A 26,347-nucleotide genomic window follows, 5' to 3' on the forward strand; every position below is an offset into this window, starting at 1 on the left:
GCCTGACCCAGATACTGAGAAGTTTTGATAGCAGTATAATTCTGAAATAACAGCAGAGTGTTCATACTTATGGAAAACACTTTCTTATTGAGACTGGTTTTAGAGTTCTCACATAAAGCCTTTACATTTCTGATATACCTATGTGTATTCAGTATACGGATATTACACTAGACAGTGCTCGAATGTGAGCCTCTGCAGGGGCATTAGATTCATGAAATTGTTTAATAAACACCACTAAATTAGCATAAGATATTCTAAATTTAAAAACAGTAGCAATTCATAGCTGGCCCACGAGAATCAAAAAAAAAAAAAAAACACCAAAAAAACAAAAAAAAACCAACAAACAAAAAACATCCCCACCAAACTCAACCCAAAACACCCCAACTCAAACATATTGCAACATTCAAAGGTTTTAAATTGAACAATGCTGCAAAACCTAGGATTCAAATACTAAAACTGATGAATATTCATTATAAGCTTAAAAATGTAGATCAGTATCATTAAAAAAAATATTAATACTTCTTGCGTTGTGTTTTGTAACCAAGTGCTATGGTATTAAGGCCATTCTTCTGTTAGGTTAGTATCCCCCAGTAAAATTCCAGTTTGAACTCCAGGAAGTATCACTCTTGCCTTCAAAAAACCCAAACGCTATCTCTTTTTCCCAGCATAAAAATGAGTACTTTGAATATAACACTAAGGAGAGTGATTTTACCTATTAAAAGTTATACATTACATGAAATAAGATATGATACATTTTTGTTGCACAAATTTATATTCATAAAATACCTGCACCATAGCAGCAAGGTTTTGTAATTGTCTAAGTTTCTGTTTTGCAGCTATAAGCCTATTGATCTTCTGCTCAAACTCAGCATCTCCAGCAGTATCACCCAGGCTGCTTCTGTGACTAGATGCAGAATCTTCACTAACTCTATCTTCTTCCACTTCATCTTCACATTGGGGTAGGCCAATATCTTTGTCATCCTCCCTATTATGACAGTCTGGAGGCAGGGAGAGGAGGAAACAAAACAGTACCAGTGACACATTACTGAATTTCTGAAGTCCACTGTAATTACTGGACATTAGAGAAAGATCAGCTTAATGATTAGACTTTTGAACATTTTGCTCATCAAACAAGGTTCTCCCAAATTCTCTATAGCTATCAGAATTATTTGCACCAAGACTTAAAATAATTAGAAGATTTCAGAACATACCTAAAGGTGACGACATTTTTAGAGTCCTTATGTTAGCAGCAGATCTGTTATTTATTTCACAGTCTGTATTAAGATGTCTTCCATCTCTGTTATTAGTTCCACACTGTACATTTGAGTTGCTATTTATGTCACTCCAACTACTGATTCCTTGAGGATTTCTAGGGCAAAATGCATTACTCATGTTAACTTTTTAAGAACTGATATTGATGGAATTTTACTTCAGCCATTTTATTAACTGGCTTTTGTGGGAATTTGTCCTGATCCCTTCAAAAAACAACCAAACAAAAAAATCAACCCCATATCAAATCAGTCCAGACATCTGGAATCTCTCAATATCCATCTCTCCAACAGATATTTTAATATTTAAGCAATCAGAAGCAGCTACAAATCAACATCTGCTATATCTACAACAATACAAGAGGTTTTCAAAGTATATGTCTATCTTATAAAAGATTTGTATGATTCATACCTAAATTAGTACTACTTTCTGCACAGAGAAGATCCTTGATGCACACAGTTGCCCAACTGGACTATAGCTCTAAATGCCTCTCTAAACTGAAGTTTGGTTTTATTCCAATTATCTAGTCTAGGCCTGTTACCCTTCTAGTGGAATTCCATATACATAATTCACCGCTTAAACTCAAAAGAATTACAGATTTAGAAGTCTCTTATAGTGATTTTATAAATGTCCAATCTAATCTACATTTGCTATATAACTAAGTTACCAAAGACAAGATTACTATATAATAATTTGTAAAAGAAAGCTACTTCAAATTAAAAATTTTGGAAAGCTAATGTCAGCACAGAATTAAGTTTCTTCTGGTTGACTAAAATAATGTATTGCTTCAGGAAACCTGTAACAACTTAGCTATAGAAATTTAGGATGACAAAAAAATATGACAACCTAATATTTGTAACAGGCTGTGGATCCTCACGTTCAGAATCACTTTCTGATTCTTCAGTTTCTTCCTCTTCCTTAGTGTTTTCATTCACAGCATCTGTCATCATATCAGATGTTTGCTCATAGTAGTGAACTAACTCACGTAACTCATTCAGCCTCTTACGAACTTCATTTAGCTTCCTGAGGAGAAAAAAAAAAAAAAAAATTGTGTTTTGCCATATTAATCAAATCTACGTAGAGTCGAAAAGCATATATAACATTTATAGTTCTTAAAAGTCTTCTGCCATTTTCCTAGTTATAAGAGCCTTCTCCTTGAAGCTCTGAACTTATTTAAGTGTCCTGGGCCATTTACTAAATGGTCTATAATACTAAATTAAGTAGATTGAAATATGAAATGATTTCTTAACACAGAACTTATTAAAAAAGTAACACTCAAAATCACTAAAGCACAGTATGCAAAACAAAAAACAAAACAAAACAAAAAAAAATCAAGAACTTTTACTGAAGCTTTTCTGTTGGATTTAGGTTGTCATCATCTTCACTCTCATTCTGAGAAACCAGGGAATAAGGAGGATAGGGAGCAGATGCCAGGCTATTTGATTCGCCATTGACAACAGTTACTATGCCTACAGGACCAGAAGCAGCTGAAGTTGTACTTCTTTGATCAATACTTCTTTGAGGAGAACCTGAAGCAGGAAAAACTACATAAAAGAAATACAGCTCATCAGAACAACTTGCAGAAACGAATCTGCTTTAGTGCATTATGTTAAAATATAACTACCGGAAATATTGCCAACATACGAAACAGCAGTTAATAATTTATTTTCTTATAAGAACAAACGCTTTTGTCTTAAGTTTCATGGCATGCAATGCCAGTAGGCAGAAAGTACTAAGTAGCTTTTGTAAACGAGACTTCAGTCAGTTCCTTTTAGCTTTATCAAACTTCAGAAGAGGAAACTTTCATGCTGTGGGTCTGCCCAAACAGTTCTTTCTAAGGGTTTATGGCTGACTTGCTTTAAAAAAAAAAATAAAATTAACATTTCAACACGATAAAAATACAATTTTTTTTCCTCTGCTCAGCTCTTTTGTCTACATGCTGTAGAACATAGACTTGAAAACTGATGTTTGCTTTTTTCCAGCTACATGAAATCATATCCAAATAAGTTCATATTATATGAATGAAGTACAAGTAGAAATATGGGGTATGGTAACATAACTATTAAATCAGTCTGCCCTTTTCCAGGAGCATGCTTCCAGTGCCTCATTTCTTAATGGTACCCAGAATACACTGTGATCACCTCTCAGAAGTTTCTAGCTATAGGACAAACTTCACATGTACAAATGTATTTCTAGAATTAGAAAATGAGAGCATCAGGTAGGCCCATATCAAGACTTTAAAAAGAAAAAGCCATCTAAAAGAACCAGGTCAAAACTCTATTCCATTCAGACAGTTGAGTTCCTCTGGTACAGTCTATAATTGAAATCCCTGAGACTAGTGCATGAGAAAGTTTTTTGGTAGCAGACAAGCAAACCCCATAACACCATAAAGCAACTAATATCTGAAGTGCCAAGCACATAAACAGTGATATAAATACAGAAAGTTCAAGTTCATATGTTATAATCCACAGGTCAGCTGTGTCACAGACAAGCCTTGAAGAAAAAAATTGTGTCATCACATCCTCACATTAGTCAACTTTGATGTTATAAACTAAAGTGCTACTAGCAAAAAACACTTATCATTACTTCTAGAGCTCTCCCATCAAGCCTGAAATTTATACAGCATTAAAACCCATTTACATAATATTGCCCCAGCACAGCTTTATCACACTCATTTTACTAACCAGTTGCAAGCTAAAAGACCATGTACCAAATATACCCATTAAAAAAAGCGGTATTCTTGAAAAGACACTATATTTACTTACAGGAGGAGTTATTTAGATGTTGGTCACGAAGTGTATGAAGTTCTCCTAACAGTTTGTCCATTTTTTGCTTTTTACCCTGCAACATTCGCATCTTGTTAAAAAGCTGCGCCTTCTCATCTGACAGACGTTCAGACATTGAAGAGTTTCTGCTTTGTGAAACCTCTCTAGTAAGTGAAAGACTTTCTGCTTGCCTTCTATTGTCTGGTACAGACTGCGTCTAAAAAGAGTAATTTAATTTTATTTAGAGCACTATTTAAAAACCTAAATAAATTTTAAGAAACAAAAACCCACTTACAGGCTTGCTAGACTCAACACCAGAGCAAAGAACATTATAAAGGGAAACTGATACTGAAAAGACTTCTCATGATATCCCAGTTAATATGTTGAGTTAATTCATAATTATTCTGCAATATAGAAACTACTTCTCTAGATTTGCAAGGAAAACTGTGAGACAGAAAGATCGGCCAGCTAATAACTATTAAGAACAAAAAGATGCTGAGCTTTCAAGTTTGAGGGAACCCTAATTACTCTACTAGCATATGCACACAAATAAGCAAGATGAATATCTAACTGCAGCATTCAAAAGAATGAGACGAGACCATGGCAAAACTTAGAGCGCAACCCATGGACTGACCTGAGAATCATGAAGTTGGTTGTGAAAGCGCTGAATTAAGTCATTCAATTCTTCATTCAGTTCTGATGTAAGGCTTACTCCTGAAACACTACCTGTAGTCTCTGTTACAACTGGGTATACAGAAGAAGGAAAAAATATAAATACTTTCCACAGCAATGAAATACAGGCTATTTGATGAAAATGTCTGGTTTAACAAAAACACCAATATACTGCACCTCTTAAAATACAGCAATTATTTTTAATGTCATGTCCTTCCCACCAACTTTACTCTTGAAAGATTACTTGCATTGCAGAAATACTAGTAAATCAACTTACAGCTCCTCTGTGAAGAACCATTAAAGGACTTTGTAACTCTATTCTGTGTTTTGCTAAAAAGTTCAAAGCAAAGTGAAAACCATCAAGCCTAAGGTTGATGAAAACATTTTGCTTGTCAGAAACAAAGTTGTTATTACTTAGTACAGCCAAACTGAGAACAGTGTATATAATATTACTTCCTTAAAATAATAAATTAACATGACACCAAGCTTTCATCTTGGAATAAATTGTAATCTTTATAGCTGCAAACATAGTCTTGAGGAGTTGTCCTTCAAAAAGCTTTGAAAGGAATATATTAAAAAGAAGGCTTTTTTCCCCTCCCTGAAAGTTCAAACAGTACTAAGATATGGAACTAGCAGTGGAGAGATCCAAATAACTCTTTCCCCAAATATGAACCAATGCTTTATAAGAAAAATCAAGCATAAATATTATTCATTTTCCCCATAGATCAAGACTTTGTTACCCAAACAATGAAGTTTCACTGTTTTCAAATTTTAAAATATTTCTTTTGCCCTGTGTCAAATCTGAATATTTACATTTCCTGTCCTACAGTTCTGGCACGTACCACATACCTTTAAGTCAGTCAATACAAGCAGCAGTAAGAAACTTATTAAAGAGTGACATAAGTGAAAATGAAACAAAGTGAAATGAAATGAAAGTGAAAATGAAACAAAGTGAAATGAAATGAAAGTGAAATGAAACAAAGAATTTAAAAAATGTTCTAAGTTATGATAAGTAATTCTATTTTCTACCCACTCCTCATCAAGATGCAGTTTTGTATATTTGAGAAAATAAGAGAAAGCAGATTTCATCACAGGTCTACTGCTGCAGAACAAATAAGAGAAAAGCAGAAAATGAGCAAACACCTTTCTATGGCACTTGCTTCTTTTGCTCCTGTGGTAGCTTTCTAAAAGTTCTCTATCTATCAACTTCCCCACTTCTCTTCTTACATTAAAATCTAGACTTTCATCAACTAGTTCCACTTTCCTTCCTATAATCTATCCAGTTAAGGACAAAAGAAGAGGCAGGAAGAGCAAGGAACCTTAAAGAGAAGTTTTGCAAACTGTAGAAATCAATGCTTATATATATACAAATTAATTTATTTTAAATACAAAAAAATAAGTGTAATCTACCCTCTAATCAAGCCTAACGGCAATTCTAATGGGGAACAGTAACACACATTGAATGTGAACTTGCTCAGTGCAAAAATGTCATTCCCTATGAACGCACACACAACTGTACCCCATTTCCAAAGAGAAATGAACAAGACTGGGGGGAGGGTGAGCTCAGTACGAATTCCCAAGAAACAAAAGATAATCCACATGTCAACAGTGCACAAATCAACGACAACTTTCTCCCTTTCATGACTGAACTCTTGAGAAAACAACTCTGCTGACACACTTCAAGCAGATAAGCAAATATCAAAAAGAAGTCTGTGCCCTAAAGATAACTTCTGAAAAGTTGGGAATATATAAAACTGAATTAAAAGAATGCTTTTGAATTGAAGGTTATAACATAATGGTGGTCCTCTATTATCAGCAACCCACACCCAATTTACATGCCATAGAATTTCAGAGTTCTAGTTTAATATTTATTTATTCGACTGCTTTAGTGACTTCCTCCTTTCTTTTATCAGATAAACCCTTAGTCTAGCAATGGCATTAAGCTGTCAAGCAACCAGCCACCAAAAAAAACCAAAATCCCATGAAAAAGCAAACAAAACCTCAAAACTACCAACTGTCTATAGCCAGAAGGATGTAAAAAGGGAGAGAACACTATATCCCCCACTCTGATTCTTTCCTTCAGAGGCTTGGTACAACAATGGAGATGAGAGGCAGACTCCTAATCTGATGAGGTAGACTAATTCTTAGGAGGCAAATATTTCATTTTCAGGATTTTACAAGCCATAAAATCAGCTGCGCGGGTTTAACTGACACGTAATTTTACAATGTTACATTGTCAATTATTTTCAGAAATGGAAGCCTTGCAGTATTTTTTTTTTAAAGTGCATTATAAAAAAGACACTTTTTAATGTGTATTCCACAATCGTAGCTTTCATCATTCAATCAGCATATTAACCTGCTATCAAAGACACACCATCATTCCACATACCAGAATCATCCATGACAGCAATTGCTTGCTCTGCTTTATGCTGCAAAGCAAGAAGAGCTGCCTGTCTTCCTTGAAGAGCCTTTAATTGCTCTTGCTGTTTTAGCATCCTTTTCAATAAATCATGCTGCTTCTTCAAGTTCTCCAACTCCTCTTTAGCCTCCTGTTGAGGATCTCTAGCCTGAAAGATAAGGAAGAATATAACAAATCATCATGAATATGGTAAAGTACTAGTGACAGAAGCATCAAAACAAGCAGTACTTCCATAGAATCAAACAGCCTGGTTAGTGTAAAAAGGTGTAGATGTCATGGCTTCACCTTTCCAGTGGTCCTTTTTAGTCTAAAAATTTTACACATCCAACAGGGAGAAGCCTGTACCACCAAGACATGCTCACCACTTCTGCAGGTTACGTTTTTCTTTTAGAAATCCAGTCAGCCACCCTGATGTGCCCCAAAGACTAACCCAAGCGTTCCTCATTTCAGCAGAATGTTTTGGGCAGTTACTCTTCTCTAACCTTTAATGTGTTTAGTTTTGTATGCTACATTTATGCCATAGACACTAGAATAGACCAGATTTAGGTAAACCAATTTCAAAACAAAACCATGCATAGAACCCCTTGTATACCAAATTTTCAAACACATGGAAAGAGGTCTGAAGGAATGAAAGCATGGTGGGCAGTTAAAATACATTAAAACCAAGTTATTTTCATCATCTTATTCCAATTAAAAGCTGGAGATTTGCCTCAAAATGTTTATTCAAGTATTGTCAGTGAATTAAGTATTTTAATGAGACATCCACAGTTAAGATTCTGATCCTGTTTGAAGTGTGATTATCACACTATGCTGAAGAAACCATGGAGAAATTTGCCTCCTTTTTTGTTAAGAGTTGACAAGTATTTAAAAAGAACATTACTAAAGCCGTCATCTTCTTTCCACATAGTGCTGAGTTTCTGAAGTACAAAATTCTCTCAGTCCAAAAATTTCACACCAAATGTCAGAATAGAAGCAAGCATCTTATTAATTAGTTCTGGGTAACATGGAATGCTCAGCTTTCCAGCAGAGAAAGAACACGACCAGAACCTAAACTTCTCAAAGAAGGTTCACTAAAACTGACACTGCAATTGGCACTGATCATTCCTGTTACATTTTCATCTTTTCTGTGTAAAGCAGAGTAGAGACAAAATAGAGTACACAATGAAACAAACACAGGAAGGAATAAGGGGATGCACCTCAGTCTCACTTGCCTATTAAATAATCCAAGTATTATCTAAAGTACCAGTTTTGACTGAGTTCATTAAAATCAAATGAATTTTTCAAGCTTAGTTCTACATTTAGATTAATAAGCTTGACAAAACATTTAAGCCTTCTAGTTTATTCCATGGGAAAAAAAAATAATCAAACTTAAGATTTTTTTCTTTTTTTTTTTTTTTTAATCAGAGTAAGAGACAAAGCCATAGAAAAGCTGGTAACAGATAACAAAACAAGTTTTAGACTCCAAGCCCCTTGGCCTTCCCTCTTCCAACCAAATATTTATATGAACAGCTATACAAAAACATTTGTGGAACAAGTTAGAGCTACTATTCTCTAATTTATTTTCGCTATATGACATTAGCTTAAATTTGCATTGGTAGACTATTAAGTGTAACATGACAAGTGTCTGAAAGTCACATTCACAATGTTTTCCCAGATAGAGAACAGAAAAACTAGAAAGATCACCTACATAAAATCAGAACACTGGCTGTAAAGAGTTACATATAGTACTTTCTCTGTCAATGCTTACACTTCAGTAGAGAAAGCTGTCAAACATCTCTATTTAAAAAAAAAAAAAAAAAAAACCAACAACACAACAACAAACTCCAAGCAAAGAAGAGTCATTCAATTAAAAGACAGCTGGATACGGAGAAGCAGGCCAAATGCGAACATTCACTGTGAGTGACAAATACATTTTAAGCGGTTAAAAGGAATAAAACAAAATCAGCATGTATAAACCCTATTTGAGGCTAAAATAATATTTTGAAGTGTACCTTTGAAGGCAATCCATGTTCTCGGCTATTAATCCTACAAGGCCAGATTTCCCTGTCATTCAGGGCAGCTCTGTCATTTTTCCCTTTAGGGCTTGCAGTAACATCAAAGTCTGTAACCTGTTCTTGTGAAGCTGAATTCCCTAGTTTGTCCTCAATGCAGGGCCGAATGCTCAAACTAAAAGATACCTCCTTTATTAAATAGTTTAGTATGTTAGAATTTGAACATGTGCTCCAACTCAGCATGCATTTTTACGTTACAAACCTACCCACTTTTATCAAATAATGAAAACTAATAACAATTAAAATCTACTAAAGGGCAAAGACATTTTTAGTCATTCTTAAAATTTTCATAACAATAAGGCTCCATAGAGCAATCAACCTTATAAGACTAGACATATCCATTCTGCATGTAATATATTCAGGCTGCATGTAAAGAGAAATTAGATACAAAATGAAGAGCCAAACATAAAACTAAAACCCATTTTGCAAAGATGAAGAAAAATACAAGTTCACATGCATACTTCTTAAAAGCTGTACTGGTCTTTTTCTGTTTGGGTTTTTTTTTTTAAAAAAAAAAAAGAAAACAACACATCTTACATGTATACCATTTTTTTTCTTTACAGGGATAGAAGGAGTTCTTACAAAGCCAAAAATAATTACAAAACTTCATAATGTTTCAACTACTGTTTTATTTCTAAGCATGTAAATTCTCCTAATCTGTAGAAAATTGAGAGTACTAACTGGCTAAAAGAGTACCAGCTTTCCAGTACTTTTCCTCAATACAGTAGTATTGGAAGATGTAAAACGTAAGTTATTAAAATGTTGCTGTATCTATTACAAGAATTGTTTACCACATTCATATAAAAGCTTTTATAAATGGAAAGCAAGACTGTCTGTGTATCTCAGAACTAAATTGAGAACATATTTTCTAAAAGGTGCTCCTGTCTGCAAAAAAGGAGAGAAACTTCTGTGTTAGGTCAACACTTATAGTATATTACTAGAAAGATGCTGGGGGAATGGCCCACTAATGACTCATTTCTAACCCTCTCCTCACCCAATGCTAAGTTTTCCCCACTAACAGAAAGAAAAACAACTTACATTGCATAGAAAACTATTCCTTCCTACATTAATCCAGTTCATGCTCTGCCAAAGTAAACACTTAACCCTTCATTCCAATGACATTTAAAAACTAATCAAGGTATATTGTTGTGACAGAATCATTAAATTTTTTTCCCATATTAAAAAAAAAAAAGAAAAAAAAAAGGTCCACACAAGCATGAACACTTCCTGAACAGTGTCTAGGGATTTACTATTTTTCAACTGAACTGCAAATTATGACACTATCACAACAATCAGGACAAAACCAAAGCAAAGCCTTCATTTCTAGCACCTTAATTACTAAAAAGCAGCTTACCGTGGTATCTGAAGCCTCAGACTGCACATCAATGTTTAGCGATGTGCTCTCACCTACAGAACCAGATCCCACAGCTGAATCTATAGTCCGAACATCATCCTCCTCATTTTGTCTAGCCTGAAATATTTCATTGGCATAAATCAAAACCCATATAAGGGGGCAGTAAAAAGGAATTATGGAAGGCACTACATATCAAAACCAACAAACCCAGTAGCACCATGAAAACATCAATGCTCAACTCCTAAAAATGCTTAGAGTGCAGAAAAAAAATATATTATGTTCTCAAACTTACAAGCATCTTTTGCAAAAATTTCAGATAGGATTTCTCCTGCTCTTTAAGGTGATCTATAAGGTGTGATAAACGCTCAACATTGGCCGATCTTTCATTTTTCTCTACAAGATCATCCCGCATGGAGCTGGCCTTAGCAATATAGTCGCGAATTTGAACTAGTCTGCTCACAATCTGTAAAGACACTGAAATTACTGAATGCATTCATCTACAGCTTTAACGTATTTAATGCACAATAAATGGTGATAGCAACAGCAAAGTAGTAATTAAAGGGGTGACATACTAGCACTTTCAATCCTATAAGCACACATCTGCAAGTGGTTAGAAGTCAATAGCCTTGATAAGGATAGATTTATGCATGAGTGAAGCTGCAAGACTGAAGCACGGGGCTTCTTGTCAACATAGGTTAAAACAGAATTGAGCTCATTAACATGAAAATATTAAACTGTGGGAGTATTTTTTGGAACTGTATAAGAAGATGACAAGCCTTTAAGATTAAAATTAATACTGTTCCTGTTACCAATAAGAAAATTTCTAAGGAACAATACATTATTATGTTTGGGTTCACTTTTTCCTCAACTTGCCTTTTAAAAAAGTGGGAAGACTTAAGTCTTTCCAATAAATATTTGACAGTTATACTTTCCGGAAATTTAAAAATATGCACTGAGAAGTAACAAGGTAATTAAAACCTGAGAGTCAATATTCTGCAGACTTTACAAGCTATGTAAATACCTGGCTACTATCCATAGCTGGTTCTCCCCCTCCATCTTCTTGAGCAGAGACTTGACAATTTTGCAAGAAATCCTTGCTCAGAGCAGCACCAAACAACTCTTTACATTGGACTGACACCCCACTTCCCTTTTTTTGGGAACATGAGGCAGGATCTTTGCTCTTGTTAGTGTTTATCTGCAGTGACAGGAAGTTGAATGGTTTTTTGTTTTCATTAAGTTGACGTTTGTTGTTAGCAGCTGTTGCCCTGCCTTGAGAATCACTTCCAATGCTTCTCTATAAACAAACAAACAAAAAAGAAGAGTTGTTTTATTTTTTTCCCTCCAACATATTATCAACACTGATTTGTTTCACTGTTTGAATTATCAGTTCTGCAGCATTATTAGACTGATTTTGAAGTTACCTTATTAGCCACTAAATAGCCAAAAGCTAGGTAAATACAGTGCAGGTGATTTTTTGCCATATAGTTTTCAGAAAGCAAGCCCACCTTCCAAGAACAGCTAAAAGGTTTTGCAGTTCCTCAGAGCTTAAGTCCTCATCTTTGCTGTGGCCTCCACCTTTACTATAGTGAAAGGCATCCTACTTCTCCAGGTACATTTGAAAGAAGAATAGTAATAAAAGAATAACATAATCACTTTTATGATACCTCATACTTCAGCTTTTCTTTAGAACCTTCTGAATAACAACTTGTTGTCCTAATATACACTTGTGGAAGAAGTTATGCCCAGCCTTTATATTCCTAGTCAAAGCAATGAACCACCTTTGAAAGAACCTTCAAAACCCAAACAAGTTAACAACCAACTGGCAAAAATTAACAAACCTCTATTCTGAAACTGTTAGCACAAATGTATGCCTTGTTACCAAATCATTAATCCTCACACTTGTCATTGTTCTGGACAAAGGAAGGATGAACATGCCACTTTCCCAAGGAAGCAGTTATTGCTCAAGTGCTCATGCCATACATTGCTCTACACTTTACTGAGGAGCAGTTATTAAAGCTACTCTTCTGCTCAATCCACATGGATAACATGTTCAAAATTGCAAACCGGCACTTCAGGAACAGACTTTCAAAATCAGGTAACAGATATTCTCAAGTGGCAGACAATTATGATGAGTAATACTGATTTGAGGACACAGGGAATTCTTAACAACTGAGAGGAAGAAAGTGAAGACAGCTAGTGTACCCTCACGTACAGGAAAGCCGTGCTTCTGAACTTTCCACAATTTTCTTAAGCTCAAAACCAGAATTTTGGTTTGGGTCCCATGGTGCCTATAAGCTTTTTTTAAATCTTAACTGCTTGAGGAAGCTCATTCGTCTGTCAAGTTATTAAGAAATAGCTGAATAAATTTCGGTCACATTTATAGTGGGTTCTAGTATTCACACCAACCTGATCCAGATCACTGAAGTTTATTCTTTGTTTAAGCCTTTCTAGCTCAGCCTGCTCCGGAACAGACATCTGGGTCATGTATCGAGCATGAGGAAAACTATGAGGAGTTCTGGTCTTTCGTCGTCCTATTCCAGGTGAGGATTCTGGAGATATATCATTAGTAAGCCTTGTTTCAGCTTCCCCACCAAGCTTTTTCTTGTTTTTTTCTGAAGATCTGTTTGCTTTCTTCTGTTGACTTCCCCAGTCCTTAAGGAAGAGAATGAAGAAAAAAGGTTGTATTTATTATCCACACAGATACAAAAGTAAATGTTTTAATTCAGTCAAAGAAATTTTACTTCCATTTTAGAAGTAAAAAGCAGTATCCAAATATGCACTAAGTTTTCTAGAGCAAATGTCACATTACAAAAAATCCACTGCAGAAATTAAAAATAGCTTTTCAGGAAATTTTAAACCCATTTGCTCATATAATGCATTAAATTATTTTCAAAGGAAGCTAAAATTGTATTTCTCTTCTTTGCTGAAGGCTTTCAGCAGTTTAGAACTTTTAAAATTAGAGTTTTCACTTTCATGACACCTACAATGGTTTTGTGTCTAGCTACTTTTTTCTTTTTTTAAACTCAAAACATTTCCCATCTACAGACTTCACAACCTCTGAATTACACTCATTGCTTGCTAACATCTACTTCAATTATTTCTACTGGTTTTGCGGATACTTATCTGTAAAGCTGTACTGACAAGGCTTAGGGTTTTGCATTGTTAGCTGTGACTAACAGAATCTACCTGGTAATTAACGTACATCATAAAAAAGGAACCAAAAGATAAGATTAATTATACCATGTTGTTCAGCCGGTCATCAAAGCTGTCATTGCTCCAGCTAGGCAAGTCTTGATCATTCATGCCTTCTTCAAAGGGACCACCTCCTGTTGCCATGACAAGCAATCAATAAAAAGAATCTAAAAGAAATAGCTGAAAGAAATAGGCTGTATTAAAATCAGTTTATGTCAAATATTTTAAAGATTCATAATCTGAAATGACTACTACATTTTCACCATAAAATGCAAACACAAGGCTGTTTCAGGAAACTAAAACCCATGTTTACTGAACTTCGTTACTAAAAATGTAACAACGAGAAGAACACAAGACAGGAGGTAAGACACACCCCCCAACTACTTCTTGTTTAATTTTTAATGCCACTTTTTTTTTTTTTCTTTCCTTTTTTAATCCCTGCTCTTAGAAAGTAAATAATTTTTTCTTTGGAGGCTCTCAGTGTTCCTCACTTTAAAACACACTATACAGTGCTTGGAAAGACTGCTCTGTGATTCACAAAGCCTGCTCTTTCAGGTCCAGGGTGATGCCTATTCAATACAGTAAGTGATTTTGGAGATCTAATATGTCAAACATTCACATTTATTACAATATTTAGATATTGACAACAGAGCACTGAAGGGGATATCTGGTACAATACACAGAAAATAGATATGGATTAAAGGATTTTTACTTTCTTTACTACAGATTAAGTCTTTAAAGCAGTGAATGCCACACCACTTACATTATAGTTTCTAGCAAAACCAAAATAATTTGTTTCCTAGAGCCTTGCTGCTCTCTAATCGTATCATTCTGTGCAGTATAAAGTCATCTACATGTTAAAAGTTTTTATTTTCACTTCTAGTTTTGACTCTAGTGATAAAAAAGTTGTTAAAGCTGAAAGATAGAAACAAAGTACTCCTTTATAGCAGTAAAATTAGATTAGCCTGTTAAAAAAGAACACATAACTGCACATACTCTCGGGCAGCAATAAAAATTGTTTAGCTTAAGTACTACTGGCACAGTTCCACTGCACAAAGCTACCAACTTTTTCTTTATAACCGCGATGAAGTTCCATTGTAGAAGAAAAACAGTTTTGCAGATAATTACTTTTGCCAGCTAGTTTTAACTGCTGTGTTAGGACAGGATCCTAACTTTATCTTCAACAGAAACAAAAAAAACTAAACGGACAATTTATTTCTAAATATTTTACTGCAACCTACCTACTATTAATTTTCTCACCGATACTTCACACAGTGTAGGTGAAGAAATCACCTAAAACTCAAGATTAAGAAGTATCTAAGAAGGTTTCTTTTTCTAATCAGCTCCAGAAAAAAAAAAAAAACGAAGTTTAAAAGCTGTACCATTACACTTAGTTATAGTAGTCAATTACAGCCTCCTCAATAGGTTCATTTGCACAAAGCAATACTTTTGTGCAAAGACAGCCTTGTTATTATATCATGAAGGAAATAGGATTTATTGATTATGCTCATTATACCATAACCACATCTCCACTCAGCAGCATACCAACCGAAGTCACATTAACATTGTTATGAGTAATTCCACTTTTGCATCTCACAATCATAACACAGGTATAATTCAGTGCCTGCGACTTTGGGAACTGGCAGATCTGTGCCCTACAGTTTTTGCACATTTGTTCATACTCCCTTCTTTGTCTCAGCAGAAGTGTCCAGTAGGCCACGGAATCAGAAGGTACCATCTATGAACTAGCTAGGCAAAAAAACAAAATTAAACAAAACCAAAACAAAACCCATACACACAAGAAAACCCACCCTCAAACAAACAAACCAACCAAAAAACCCACACAGGTGAGTTCTCAACTGGATAAGCTTCCTGATCTGGCTAAACCTATGACTAAATAAGAAATACCTGTAAGCTCAAGGAAGGCAAATAAAAGCCATGTCATCAGGAGGTGCAAAACCCAGAGAGATCAACTGTAAAACCATACCTCCTGTGCAACTTCCACTCAGGTGAACTGTCAGATTTATTTAGAAAATAATAAAATGCCCTTTCACATTATCTTTGTTTTCATGCAGAAGCACAAGCATTCCATGAAAAGTTCACAGGGAAGCTCTCCTGACAACTCCATGTAAATCTGACAAGCATTCAAACAAACAACTATCAGCATTTAGCTTATTTTAGAAAACACTTATGTTTTGCAATAACTTCAGTTACAGATACTCTTCAGCTTTGTAGATGTGTGAGCCCCAGCATTTCAACTGGCACTCTATCCTGACCTATGCTACTAAGCATAATAAGTTCATCTTGACAAGATTAGAGGCCATCTGGGTTTACAGCCCAACTCAGTAAGCTGTTTCCTCATCATGTTATATAATTCTACTGAGATCACAGAAAAATGTTTTTTCCCCTACTTTCCATTGAAAAAAAAAAAAAAAAAGGCAGTATTCATCTTCACATAACACAAACAACTATTCACATAACTATTTGTAGTTTTTTCTTACTTTCCATTATACCAGCTATTTCCAGAAGAAATCTTCTAATGAAAGCTTTGGTATCCTCCCATTACGCTATTTCTGCATGCAGCAACCTATTAGCAATCTCAACTTCCTGCACATTAGAGAATCTGTATAAAGGTTCTATTTGAGCACATGTATACTGCCCTACAACATTAGCTATGAACTTGAAAAAAATACTTTCAAGTTTATTTTCTACAGAATAAGGTAACATGTAGCATTACAGTCAAAACATGGAAGATTCAGTCAAAACACGTTTCGTACATGTAACAGCAATATGCAAACTGCTCAAAAGTATCCCTAGGAAACATGGTAACAAATCAAATACATCTATATTTTAAATGGCTTTTTTCTACAGCAGAATTGTTTCTGACATTTTTCCCTGGAGTATTCACATGAACTGCAAGAGCTCTGAAGAGCACTTAACTCTGCACATAGGAACTTTTGAAAATTAAACGGAAAACAAAAAGTTGTAAAAACCCAACATAGAGCCATAAAGACTAAAAATGGGATCGAACTTCTCTTTAGGTTTAGGGTTTTAGGGCACACACTCCCCACTGAGCATGAATTTAGCATTAACTCATTAAATGTCTACAAGGTATTGTGAAACATTAAAAAAAAAAAAAATCATCAAACAGGAGCGGACAACGAAGCAAGTCTTCTCTTGTTGCACCGGACAGTCCTCACACGAGCTAGGTGCTAAGAGAAACCCAAACGCAAAGGCCCGGCCTAAGGGAGGGATGCCCAGCACTAGCAGCCTGCAGAGCCGGGACCGAGCCTCGCACCTCTGCCCTTCCCGCCGCCCCGCAGCCTGCCGGCCCGACCTGACCCACTCACCCGGCGGGTCTCGTCGCCGCCAACGGGGCCGACAGACTGAGAGATCCCCCGGCGGCTCTGCCCGCCGAGCTGCTGTGTGAGGCAGGCGGGGCGCTGCCCGGGCCGGGGCGGTCGGGAGGCGCTCAGAGAGCCCGCTCCTTCACGGCGCCAAAGCCCGGCAACCGGAGGATGGGGGTAGGCGGGCTCTGCTCGAAGCGCCTCAGGCAAAAGCGCGGGCGTCTCCTTGGAGAGCGGGTAACGCGCTCTTCCCCGGGGCGGCGGGGAGCGACCCGCTCAACCTGCTGGCACCTCAAGACTTCCGTGGGCCCACCGGTCCCGGCCCCCTCCTGCCCATCAGCGAGCCTAATCCACTCTCCTCAGCGGCCGGGTGCTCACCCCCGCGGGCCTGCAGAGGCGCAAAGGCCGAGCCAGGCGGCCCTGCCTCACCGGCGGCGGCCCCCGCCTCTCCCGCGCTCCGCCGCCTGAGGAAGAAGGGGCAGCCCGCCGCGCGAGGGGGCAGAGAGGGCGGCTCACCCCGCGGCAGAGGGGAGGTCACCCAGGCCCAGTTTCTCCTCCACCGCCGTTCACTACTCGCGAGGCCTGGCGCTGCCCGGCCGAGCGTTTCGCCTTCCGGCAGCGGAGAAGAGCCGCGGCCTTGCTTCGCTCAGCGCCGCGAAACAGGGCTAGCGAAAGGACTTACAGCCCGCCCCCAACCACCACCACCGCCGCCATCTTGGCCACCACTCCGCCAGGGGTGCGGAAGGCGGGCTGCGGCGGACGGATACACACCGTTACCTAGTAACCTCCGCCCGGCGAGGCCCTTCCGCGCAGCGCGAGCACCGCCCGCCTTGGGCCACGTAACTCCGAGGGCGGCCCTTCCCGCGCTTCTCGGCGCGCGCGCTGTCAGGGACGGTGAAAACTGCAAGTCCCAGCGTGCAGCGCGCGAGAAGAGGGTTGGCGCCTCCCACGGGCGCGCGGCGGCAGCGAAGCGCCGGGAGCCTTGGGGCTGTAAAATAAGATACGGAACCGCCGATGGAGACTGTGAGTGACGTGAGCTGGCTGGGAGAGTAGTCGGGTCACGTCAAAACCCTGAGCGTGGGCGGGGATCAGATGCTGTGCCCGTTTGGGGCGGTGCCGGCTCGCTGTGTGAGCGTTTGGGCTCGGCCGAGAACTCGCAGCTGAAAATGCAGCGGTGGAAAGGTGGAAATCGTTGTAGTCTGTTCAACTCTTATTTTCTACTTTTTCCTGCTTAGCAACTTGCTTTAGGACTTCGAGTTTACAGATCTGAGTTCTCGAAACTTTCCTTTTGAAAAAAAAGTACGGAAAAAGAAAATAGGATTTAGGTATTAGTCGTGCTGTGCTTTGCTCTCATACTCTGATCACCCAGTTGTTCCAGGCAGATAAACTTGTATTTAGCAGAAGTTCTTTGTAACCTCATCTGGGTGTCCTGCTCAGGCAGGGGGATTGGACTACATGATCTTTCAAGATCCCTTCCAATCCATAACATTCTGTGATTCTTGTTGCTGGTGCTTTGGAGAGCTGGGCTTGCACTGTGTACTCAGAATGTTAGATTTATTTTTCAGTAAAGCTGGTATCATTTATATTTCTCTCATGTGAGGGAGCTCTCCCTCATTGTCAGGATGGGAAAAAAGAGTTATCATTTTCACCATTTCCATTACACGGAGTTTCTAAAGCAGAAGCATGGAATATTTACCTCGGCCTTGTGGTTCGCCCTGGGCAAGAAACATTCTACTGGTGTTATGTGGAAATTTAGTTAACCCCCCATCTCTCCTGTATTAGTACTTATACCAATGTATTTTGCTCCACCAAAAAATAAATGATACGTTAAACTTTTTCAATGACACATTAATTTATCTGTAATTTAGAAAAGGAACTAAATTGTTGGAAAGCCTGTGAAATAGAAATGTTTCTAATAAAAATATCATTATTTTCTCCAGCAGATGCCCCTGTATCAAAGGAATGTATGGACAATGTGCAGTGGATGAAAGAGGTGAGTATAAGACTGCCTGTTGTAGCAGCATTTTTCTCCTGTTTCTACCATGGGCTACACAACTCTAAATCCGTAACTGAAATCACTTCTAAAAGAATCTGCAGCAACTTGATGGAAGCTCTCTATGTGATGAATATATATTTTTCATCTGTATTGTAATTCTGCAGCTAATAAAGAAGTTCATCCTGGCTTCAGATACCATGTCTAGATATTCAGCACAATATTGGCAATATTGCTGTTGGCAAGACACTTTTTATTGTCGCAGTGGCATTACCTCCCACTGCCCAGCAGGTGGAGGCAGAATTTAGGAAAAAATAATGCCTTAATACAATTACTATCATTTTTGTTGCTGTGGTTTATTCTTAAAATACAGCACCCACATTTCTGTTGCTTGCTGTGGGAAAAACAAAAATGCCTCTACGACAACAGCAAAACAAACAAACAAACCAACCCACAAAACAAAAACCCCCAAACCCACAAAACAAAACCAAACAAACCCAACAACTTGCATAAAAATAAAGTACACTGTTAAGGAAAAACAATGAATTAAATAAATTTTAGTATGTTTTAGTAACAAGGTCTTTACTGTAGTCCTCTGTAAGTCATAACTGCATATTTTTCTTAGCACAGGATGTCCTATATTGGTAGTATCCTTCTTAGGACCTTACAGCATCATTATTCTGATTCCTGCTTAACATTTGCAGGATGATTTTTCATTTTTCTGTTCTTTTTGGTTTTGGTTCCTCTTCTGGAATTGGGTGCAGACTTGTTTGTTTGTTTAAAAAGTGGTCCAAAGAAATAAAACAGTAGCAGCTCCTCAGAGCTGTTTTTCACTGAGGATGTGGACTGAAAAAAGATACAGTAAGAACTAAGGAACCATGGATTGCACTGCAAGAAGTGTTATTTCCAGTAGGTGGTTCTCCACTACTATTATAAAATAACATTTCAGGGTTTGGCAATGTCTGTGAGCCAAAACTAATATGGCTTAAAGAATGTCTTTTTAATAAAAAAAACAAACAAACAAACAACTTTTTGGGGGGAAGTCCTATATTGACACTAATGAGACACCAGAAGTGCTTCCATCAGCAGACATGCTAATGAATGCACCCTCACAGAAACTGAATGGATTATCTTTGAGATAACCCAATTTAATTAGGTCTGAAAACTATGTCAGAGACGTGATGATTTTTTCCTTGCGCACCTGCTGGCTGTATCTTGTTAATTTTACTTTATTATTCTAGAGTGAAAGGGAAGAAAGCAAATAAAATACAGGCATGTAAGGACTAGAGACATAAAGTAGTGAAAGACTAAAGTTTTACTGAGGCAGAGGAGATGTGAGGAGTGGTTAGGGAGAGAAATCTTTAAAGGCCTTGAAACAAAGACAGCAATTAGTAGGGCATTCAGTTCAAGTAGTAATTGTCCACTTTTTTGCTGATGTGACAAAGAGGTTTTTGCTGCAAAAATGAAACTGGCCAAAAATTATTGGTCTACCATAATATGGCTACACAGTCACTATCAGGCTATTATACTAGAAGTAGTTTTTCTTTCTTTGTCTAATGTTAGATTTGAAAGATCTTTTAAGTGATTAACAAAGAAGTTTGAGTTGATTTGTACAGGAAATTAAAGTGCCCACTTACACCTGTGTGGTTTGATAATAAATTAAGCAGGTGTAGGGCAGGGGCACAGGCATTTAAGACCCCAAAGTCAAGCATTAGGCTGGTCAGGGATTAGCCAATTCATTACCTGTGAAGAAGACAGCAAATTTTGATGATCCATTCAGGCACAATAGCCATCAGAAGCAATAAAGGAGAGAGTAATTGTGTTATCAGTATTAGCTAACCTGGTCAGACCCTGGAAAAGCTCTTAAATCTCAGATGAAGAATGGACAGGATCCCTGTTGTAAACCTTCCCCACATCTGTAGGGGCGGGAAAACTAATATTGTTAAAACTGGTGTTATCTCATCAGTCTGTAGTATTTGCTATTATACACACTCAAGGTATTACATGCTAGTAAAATGTTAGTGACTGGTATCAAACTTAGAGCTAAGAAGTGACAGGATGGAGCCAGGAGGGATAACCTGGTTTTATTAAGCATGCGTATTTCACACAACCAAAACACATCAGGAGCAGCACTGCTGCCCTGCCTAGAAGTCTCAGGACCACATTTTTCTCATTGTCTCCTTTGAAGTCAGGGTCTGTTAAAGCCAATTTTGAAAATCATTTTAAAAGAGGTCTCTATAGCACAGAAGTTAGCAAAGTCATAAGTACTCTCTCACTCTTAAGAAATTAAGATCCAGTTTCTCAACCAACCTACAAATATGGTACTTAATCTGGATGTCCCTCTTCGTTGTTTGTTTAGTTCAACATTGTATTTGATGTACTCTTAGTTAGGTAGTCTCATCTATTTAACTTTTTTTCTATTTCCAGTCATTCCTGCATATTCATAATGTAAGTGCTTTCTCTACACTGTATTTTAATACTTTGGAGCAAGCTTCTTGTATATAAATAAGGCAGTCCATGAAAGAGAATGCTGTCATTTAACTAAGTAGGGCTCATATTAAACTGGTATAGATTATTCCAAAGGAATCTGAAATGCCAAATTGCTTCAGTAAGAAGGAACATTGAGAATCTGTTATTGCAGAAATAAGTAAGACATTCTCCTTTTTTTATATGTTTCTCCAAAGAAGCATAAAATATTAACAGCTAATAAGTATATTTAACTTTCAAAAGCTTAGTGGATATGTTTTACAGCAGTCCAAACTGTTGACTAAAGCCAGTAAAGCTTTTTGACCATTTTATTATCTTGAATATGTGGGCCACCTCTTATGAAAATGTAGTTAAAGTGAACTCTTGAATATCTAAAGTAACTCCACTCAAGCAGATAGAGCTGGACTTGCTTTCATGGGCAGCCTGCCCTGGAACGTTGGAAGCCATTTAACGTGTCAGTCAGCTACGCAAGCACCCATGGCATTTTGTGTGCGAAGCTCCTACACAATGCTTTTATTTGTGGAATAAGCTTACAATGGGAAGATATAATAGTATTCTCATAACTGGCACGTTGTCAGTTACAATAACCACTTAACCAGATTTTCTTGTAAACGTACCATGCAATTCTTTAGTCAGTCTATAAAAAGTATAGACTTGCTTTTGAAAAGGAGGCTTCCTTTAAAAACATGGACATACAGAAATTTTTAGTCATAAAGCTGAGTTTGGTTTATCTTTGATTCCATCTCTGATCTGTTTCAGTAACAAAATATTATTATGGAAGTAGCACATTGCTACTACTTTAGATGTTAAAAAGTCTAAAAAACCTCTAAAGTTAAGTTTCCTCAAAATTATTCAGGTTGGGATTTTGAGGCTTTTTTATTGCTGTTGTTGTTTTCTGGTGGTTGTTTTTTTGTTGTTGTGTTTGGGGTTTTTGTTTTTGTTTCTGCTTTTTTCCTCCTCAGAATAAAAAAGCCTGGTATCTAAGTTGTGAAACCAAGCAGCATATTCCACTTGCAACTATTTTCAATTTATTATTGTTACTGTTTAGCGCATATGAGAGACCATTTAATTATCCTCTTGTTGGATATACAATGCTGAATGCATACTTTTAAATATGTGATTTCAGCCAATCCTAGAATGGAGTCTACTACATGTTTTCTCTTTCATCCTTAGCATTACATGAACTAGAACAATGCAGAGAAGAGCATAAACATTAGTTTGTAATAAAGGGAATGACAGTACATTCTGACAAACACCCAGTTACCTCATTTTGTTAAGCCCCAAAGCTGAACACAGTGACTACAGGTGAGGTCTCACTGGAGCAGAGGGGGAGAATCATCTCCCTCAACCTGCAGGTCACACTTCTTTCGATGCAGCCCAGGATACAATTGGTTTTCTTGGCTCTGAGACCACATTGCTGCCTTATATTCAGGTTTTCATCCACCAAGTCCTCTGCAGGGCTGCTCTCCATCGACTCATTTTGCAGCCCCTGCCCATGTTTGGTATTACCCAAAGCTGTTGAACTTCTGTCAGGTAAAATACCTGGGGAGGCACGCAGCTGAGAGTGCTATCTCTTTCTTTTAGACATCCACAAAAGATATAACATGGATTTAATAGAAGTGACTGTTTTTGCCTTGCTTATAGGAAGTAATAAACATGATTTAGCATAGAAATGAGGAACAGCATTTTATCCTTATACATACTTTTGTCAAAAAACTGATCAAAGAGTAATTAATAATCTTTGCCATATTTTGCTTCACTCTTTGAGAACTCTCTCAAGAACAGCATATTTGAATAAGATCTGTGTGAACAGCCAGGTCTTTACTGACCACATTAAGGTCTATGATATGTGTCAGTTTTCAGTATTGGATGTATCCAACAGGTCTGAGACAGACATCTCTTTCCTTTTGTGCTTATATGACTTCCATTTGTATGCTCTTTGAGATCCTTCTATTTACTATGTGTCTTCTTGCAACATCGTTCTGATGATGGGCAGCCTATAAACTTCTTGAATAACACGAATCTCTTACTTGATGCTGTATGTAATTCTTGTTTAACTGAACCACAGCCATATATTTTAGCCATCTCGTCTTTGTTTAAAGACTTCAAGTGATGGAGAATCTACTTGTAACCCTCAATGAAGTGTTTACATTATAACTCTGTGTTTAAAATACCATACCTTTTTTCCGCTTTCTAAATTCAGAGCCTGCCCACTAAGTAATGGTCATTTAAGAGCTAAGAGTCACTCTATGAACAGATGTCTCCCTTCTTGCAAAAATCATTAGCCATAATAAGATACCCAGTAAAAATTACTTACTGAATGATTTTGAATTTTTGAATGATTCTTAGTGTAGGCTACTCGTGAGAAATTTATTGCAATTATTACATATTTGAAATTCAAAAAATGAAGTTAATTCATAATGTAATTAGTAAAAAGAAATACTGCCAGGTAAACAGGTTCCAAATAATATACCAGAAATTATTCAGAGGAATTGTGCTACAAGAATTAGTCTTCAAAAGGAAGTTGATCGTGTGAATATTTATATTGTGGAAAATAAAGCTTTTGGTCTGTATCGCTTCTTTCGGAAGCATTCCTTTTAAGCATACTCACTTATTGAACTTTTTTGGAAGAGCCAACATGGAAGGAGGGCAAACAGGTTGTGGTTTTAAACATTCTTTCATGTATTTGGCTCTAAAACTCTTATACAGAAAGTGGTTTTGTCTAACCAAGTCACGGAGATCATGTGCTTCTGAGTGCCTTCCAATTTAGCTAAAAATACTGACTTATATCAGACAAGATTCTTTGTCTTTTTTTTTCTCCTTGTTCCCTTTAGCCATGTCTGTACTATGTTTGTTACTTCGGGGTTTTTTTTAGCAGATTTCTTTTTACTTTATCACCTCTAACATGTAACTTCTAGTCTGAGTGATAATGTTTTATTTATAAATCAGCTGAGTCAGTTATGCTCACTCTATACCTATGAAGTCCAAGAGATTTAGGCTCCAATTCAGGAAAGCTCTGGACCGTATAGGTGAATATGATGCTGAGAGCACTTTCCTGCATCAGATCAGTGAAAGGGAATGGATGATCTTTTGTTATTTTTTGCTCTGCTTTTATTTCAGAAGTGTTGTGTTAGGTACAGAATTGCCGTCTTCGTATGTTGCAATTTAGTCTTGATAACTGCAGCTTCTCAGTAACATTCCTGCCCAGTGACTCATAGCAGCTGTAAGCCTCAACTCTACAGAATTTAATAGCAAAAACAATCGCAGCCTGGGAAGGGCTCTGGAATTCTTTGCATCAGCTTAAGAAGATTTAACAACTTAGAGTTCTGTCCAGACGTAAAGGTAAACATTTTAGGTACGTGTGAGGGAAGAAGGAAGAATTTGGGGTAATTGCTCTAGTTACAGTTTAAAAGTAACATGTTTTGAAGGCCAAATAACTGGTGCAATGTTGCTAATGATGTATGAATGCTTTAGCAGGATCTAGCTAGTTTGATAGAATACCTCATATTAATAAACCTCATATTCAAATCTGTCATTTGTAAATTTATAATAATGTTTGTTTGTACATGAAAGAAAGCAAGCAAAAATCTTTCAAGTCAGTACCTGTCCTTTTGGCAGCTTCTCTTTTATTATTGTATTTATTAGCAATGCCATTCTTATTAACACTATACAAATAGAAATAGGCACCTGAATTCTGTCTACTTTGCCGTCTCCAGAATTCAAGAACAAGAAGACAGGCTGACAGTTCAAAATTTTCATAGCACGGAGTTTCTTTAGTGTCATCAAATCTATTTAGTAACTTGTTATTGAAAGATTTGGGAAAATATCACATTTATTGAAAATTTGAACGTAGTACTGATTGTCCAAGTAGCTTTTAAAGAAAGCCCAGGCACAGAGAAAGAAAAAGGTAGAATTTTTCTTCCATAGCTTTGGAGAAATCTTTCTGCACAGCCATACACGTACACATTCCAGCTGTAATCTTTGAACAGTAAATGACTAATCATATGGATAAAATTTCAAGGTTTCAACAGAGTTGTCCTTAAACTTCATTTTTTTAAATCAGAAAGTTATTCTTTTTTCAGCTAGCCGTTAAGGGCTTGTGCTTTCAACTTGAAAATATGACACTTAGTTTTTCTCACTCTGTCATGATGTGTGAGAATTAATCCACGTGTCTATTGTCTGAGATTAAGATTTTCCTGGAAAGGGGATCTCCCTTGCACAAATTTGTTTTTTGATTTTTTGTTTTGTTTTGTAAAACCAACACAGGTGTTATAATAAAAGTCTTGGAAGTCTCTCAGCACTTACTAACTCTTTGGATTGACTAGCATCAACAACACAAAAATATTTGCTAAATTATGCAATTGTTTTAGTGTGTGACATGGATTAAGATTCGTATTTGTTTTGCAGTTTTTTTGAGTGAGTGTTTTTGTTGCCTTGTGGGAGAATTTTTATCAGCGGTTGAATTCTTCCTGTATTTTTAATTATTTTACCCTGCATATGCATTTCTGGATAAGGCATTTTAAATAGCTTATAACAACCAGGGCAAATATTTAAATGAGTGGAGAAATCAGTTTAAGAAACTGACTTTCAAAGCAGTCTTCCTCTAGCAAGATTCTATGTTTCGCTGGAATGGAATTTTAGCTTTCCATATTACCAAAGAGCATGGATGTACACTTTCAGAGAACTGTTACTAATACAACCTTTTATGAAAATTTTTGTAGAAATGTGGAAAACTAAGTAAACAGTTACTCACATTAATTCCAAGATTGAACCTGTTGGTTCAGTTAGTGTGTGTGAA

At 37.0% G+C, this 26,347-nt stretch overlaps 2 protein-coding genes across 15 annotated transcripts in view; one reads left to right on the plus strand and one right to left on the minus strand.

The window, feature by feature from the left end:
- Positions 1-17,870, minus strand: part of PCM1 (pericentriolar material 1) — a 46,800-nt gene extending 28,930 nt beyond the window's left edge. For 9 of the 12 annotated variants that reach the window (XM_080343203.1, XM_080343206.1, XM_080343204.1 and 6 more), the window contains exons 1-11: positions 17,586-17,676; positions 13,771-13,902; positions 12,937-13,182; positions 11,552-11,824; positions 7,096-7,273; positions 4,669-4,778; positions 4,035-4,251; positions 2,615-2,813; positions 2,116-2,292; positions 1,212-1,369; positions 787-998 (exon numbers count right to left, since the gene is read on the minus strand). In XM_080343203.1, coding sequence (XP_080199329.1) covers positions 787-998; positions 1,212-1,369; positions 2,116-2,292; positions 2,615-2,813; positions 4,035-4,251; positions 4,669-4,778; positions 7,096-7,273; positions 11,552-11,824; positions 12,937-13,182; positions 13,771-13,866 — 1,866 coding nt within the window. In that variant the 5' untranslated portion in view covers positions 13,867-13,902; positions 17,586-17,676. Of the gene's footprint in view, positions 1-786; positions 999-1,211; positions 1,370-2,115; positions 2,293-2,614; positions 2,814-4,034; positions 4,252-4,668; positions 4,779-7,095; positions 7,274-9,116; positions 9,306-10,530; positions 10,648-10,822; positions 10,994-11,551; positions 11,825-12,936; positions 13,183-13,770; positions 13,903-17,585; positions 17,677-17,840 lie in introns of those variants that run through there. The other 3 variants (XM_080343201.1, XM_080343202.1, XM_080343209.1) reach the window with 3 other exon arrangements.
- Positions 17,871-18,139: 269 nt separating this feature from the next.
- FGL1 (fibrinogen like 1) overlaps positions 18,140-26,347 on the plus strand; it is a 28,593-nt gene continuing 20,385 nt past the window's right edge. Inside the window, exons 1-2 of one of the 3 annotated variants that reach the window (XM_080344384.1) lie at positions 18,140-18,251; positions 19,010-19,062. In XM_080344384.1, the coding sequence (XP_080200510.1) occupies positions 18,236-18,251; positions 19,010-19,062 (69 nt within the window). In that variant the 5' untranslated portion in view covers positions 18,140-18,235. The remainder of the gene's footprint in view (positions 18,252-19,009; positions 19,063-26,347) is intronic. The other 2 variants (XM_080344386.1, XM_080344385.1) reach the window with 2 other exon arrangements.

Source organism: Nesoenas mayeri (genome assembly GCF_963082525.1).
Source record: "Nesoenas mayeri genome assembly, chromosome: 4".
In the NCBI taxonomy this organism is placed as follows: Eukaryota; Metazoa; Chordata; class Aves; order Columbiformes; family Columbidae; genus Nesoenas; species Nesoenas mayeri.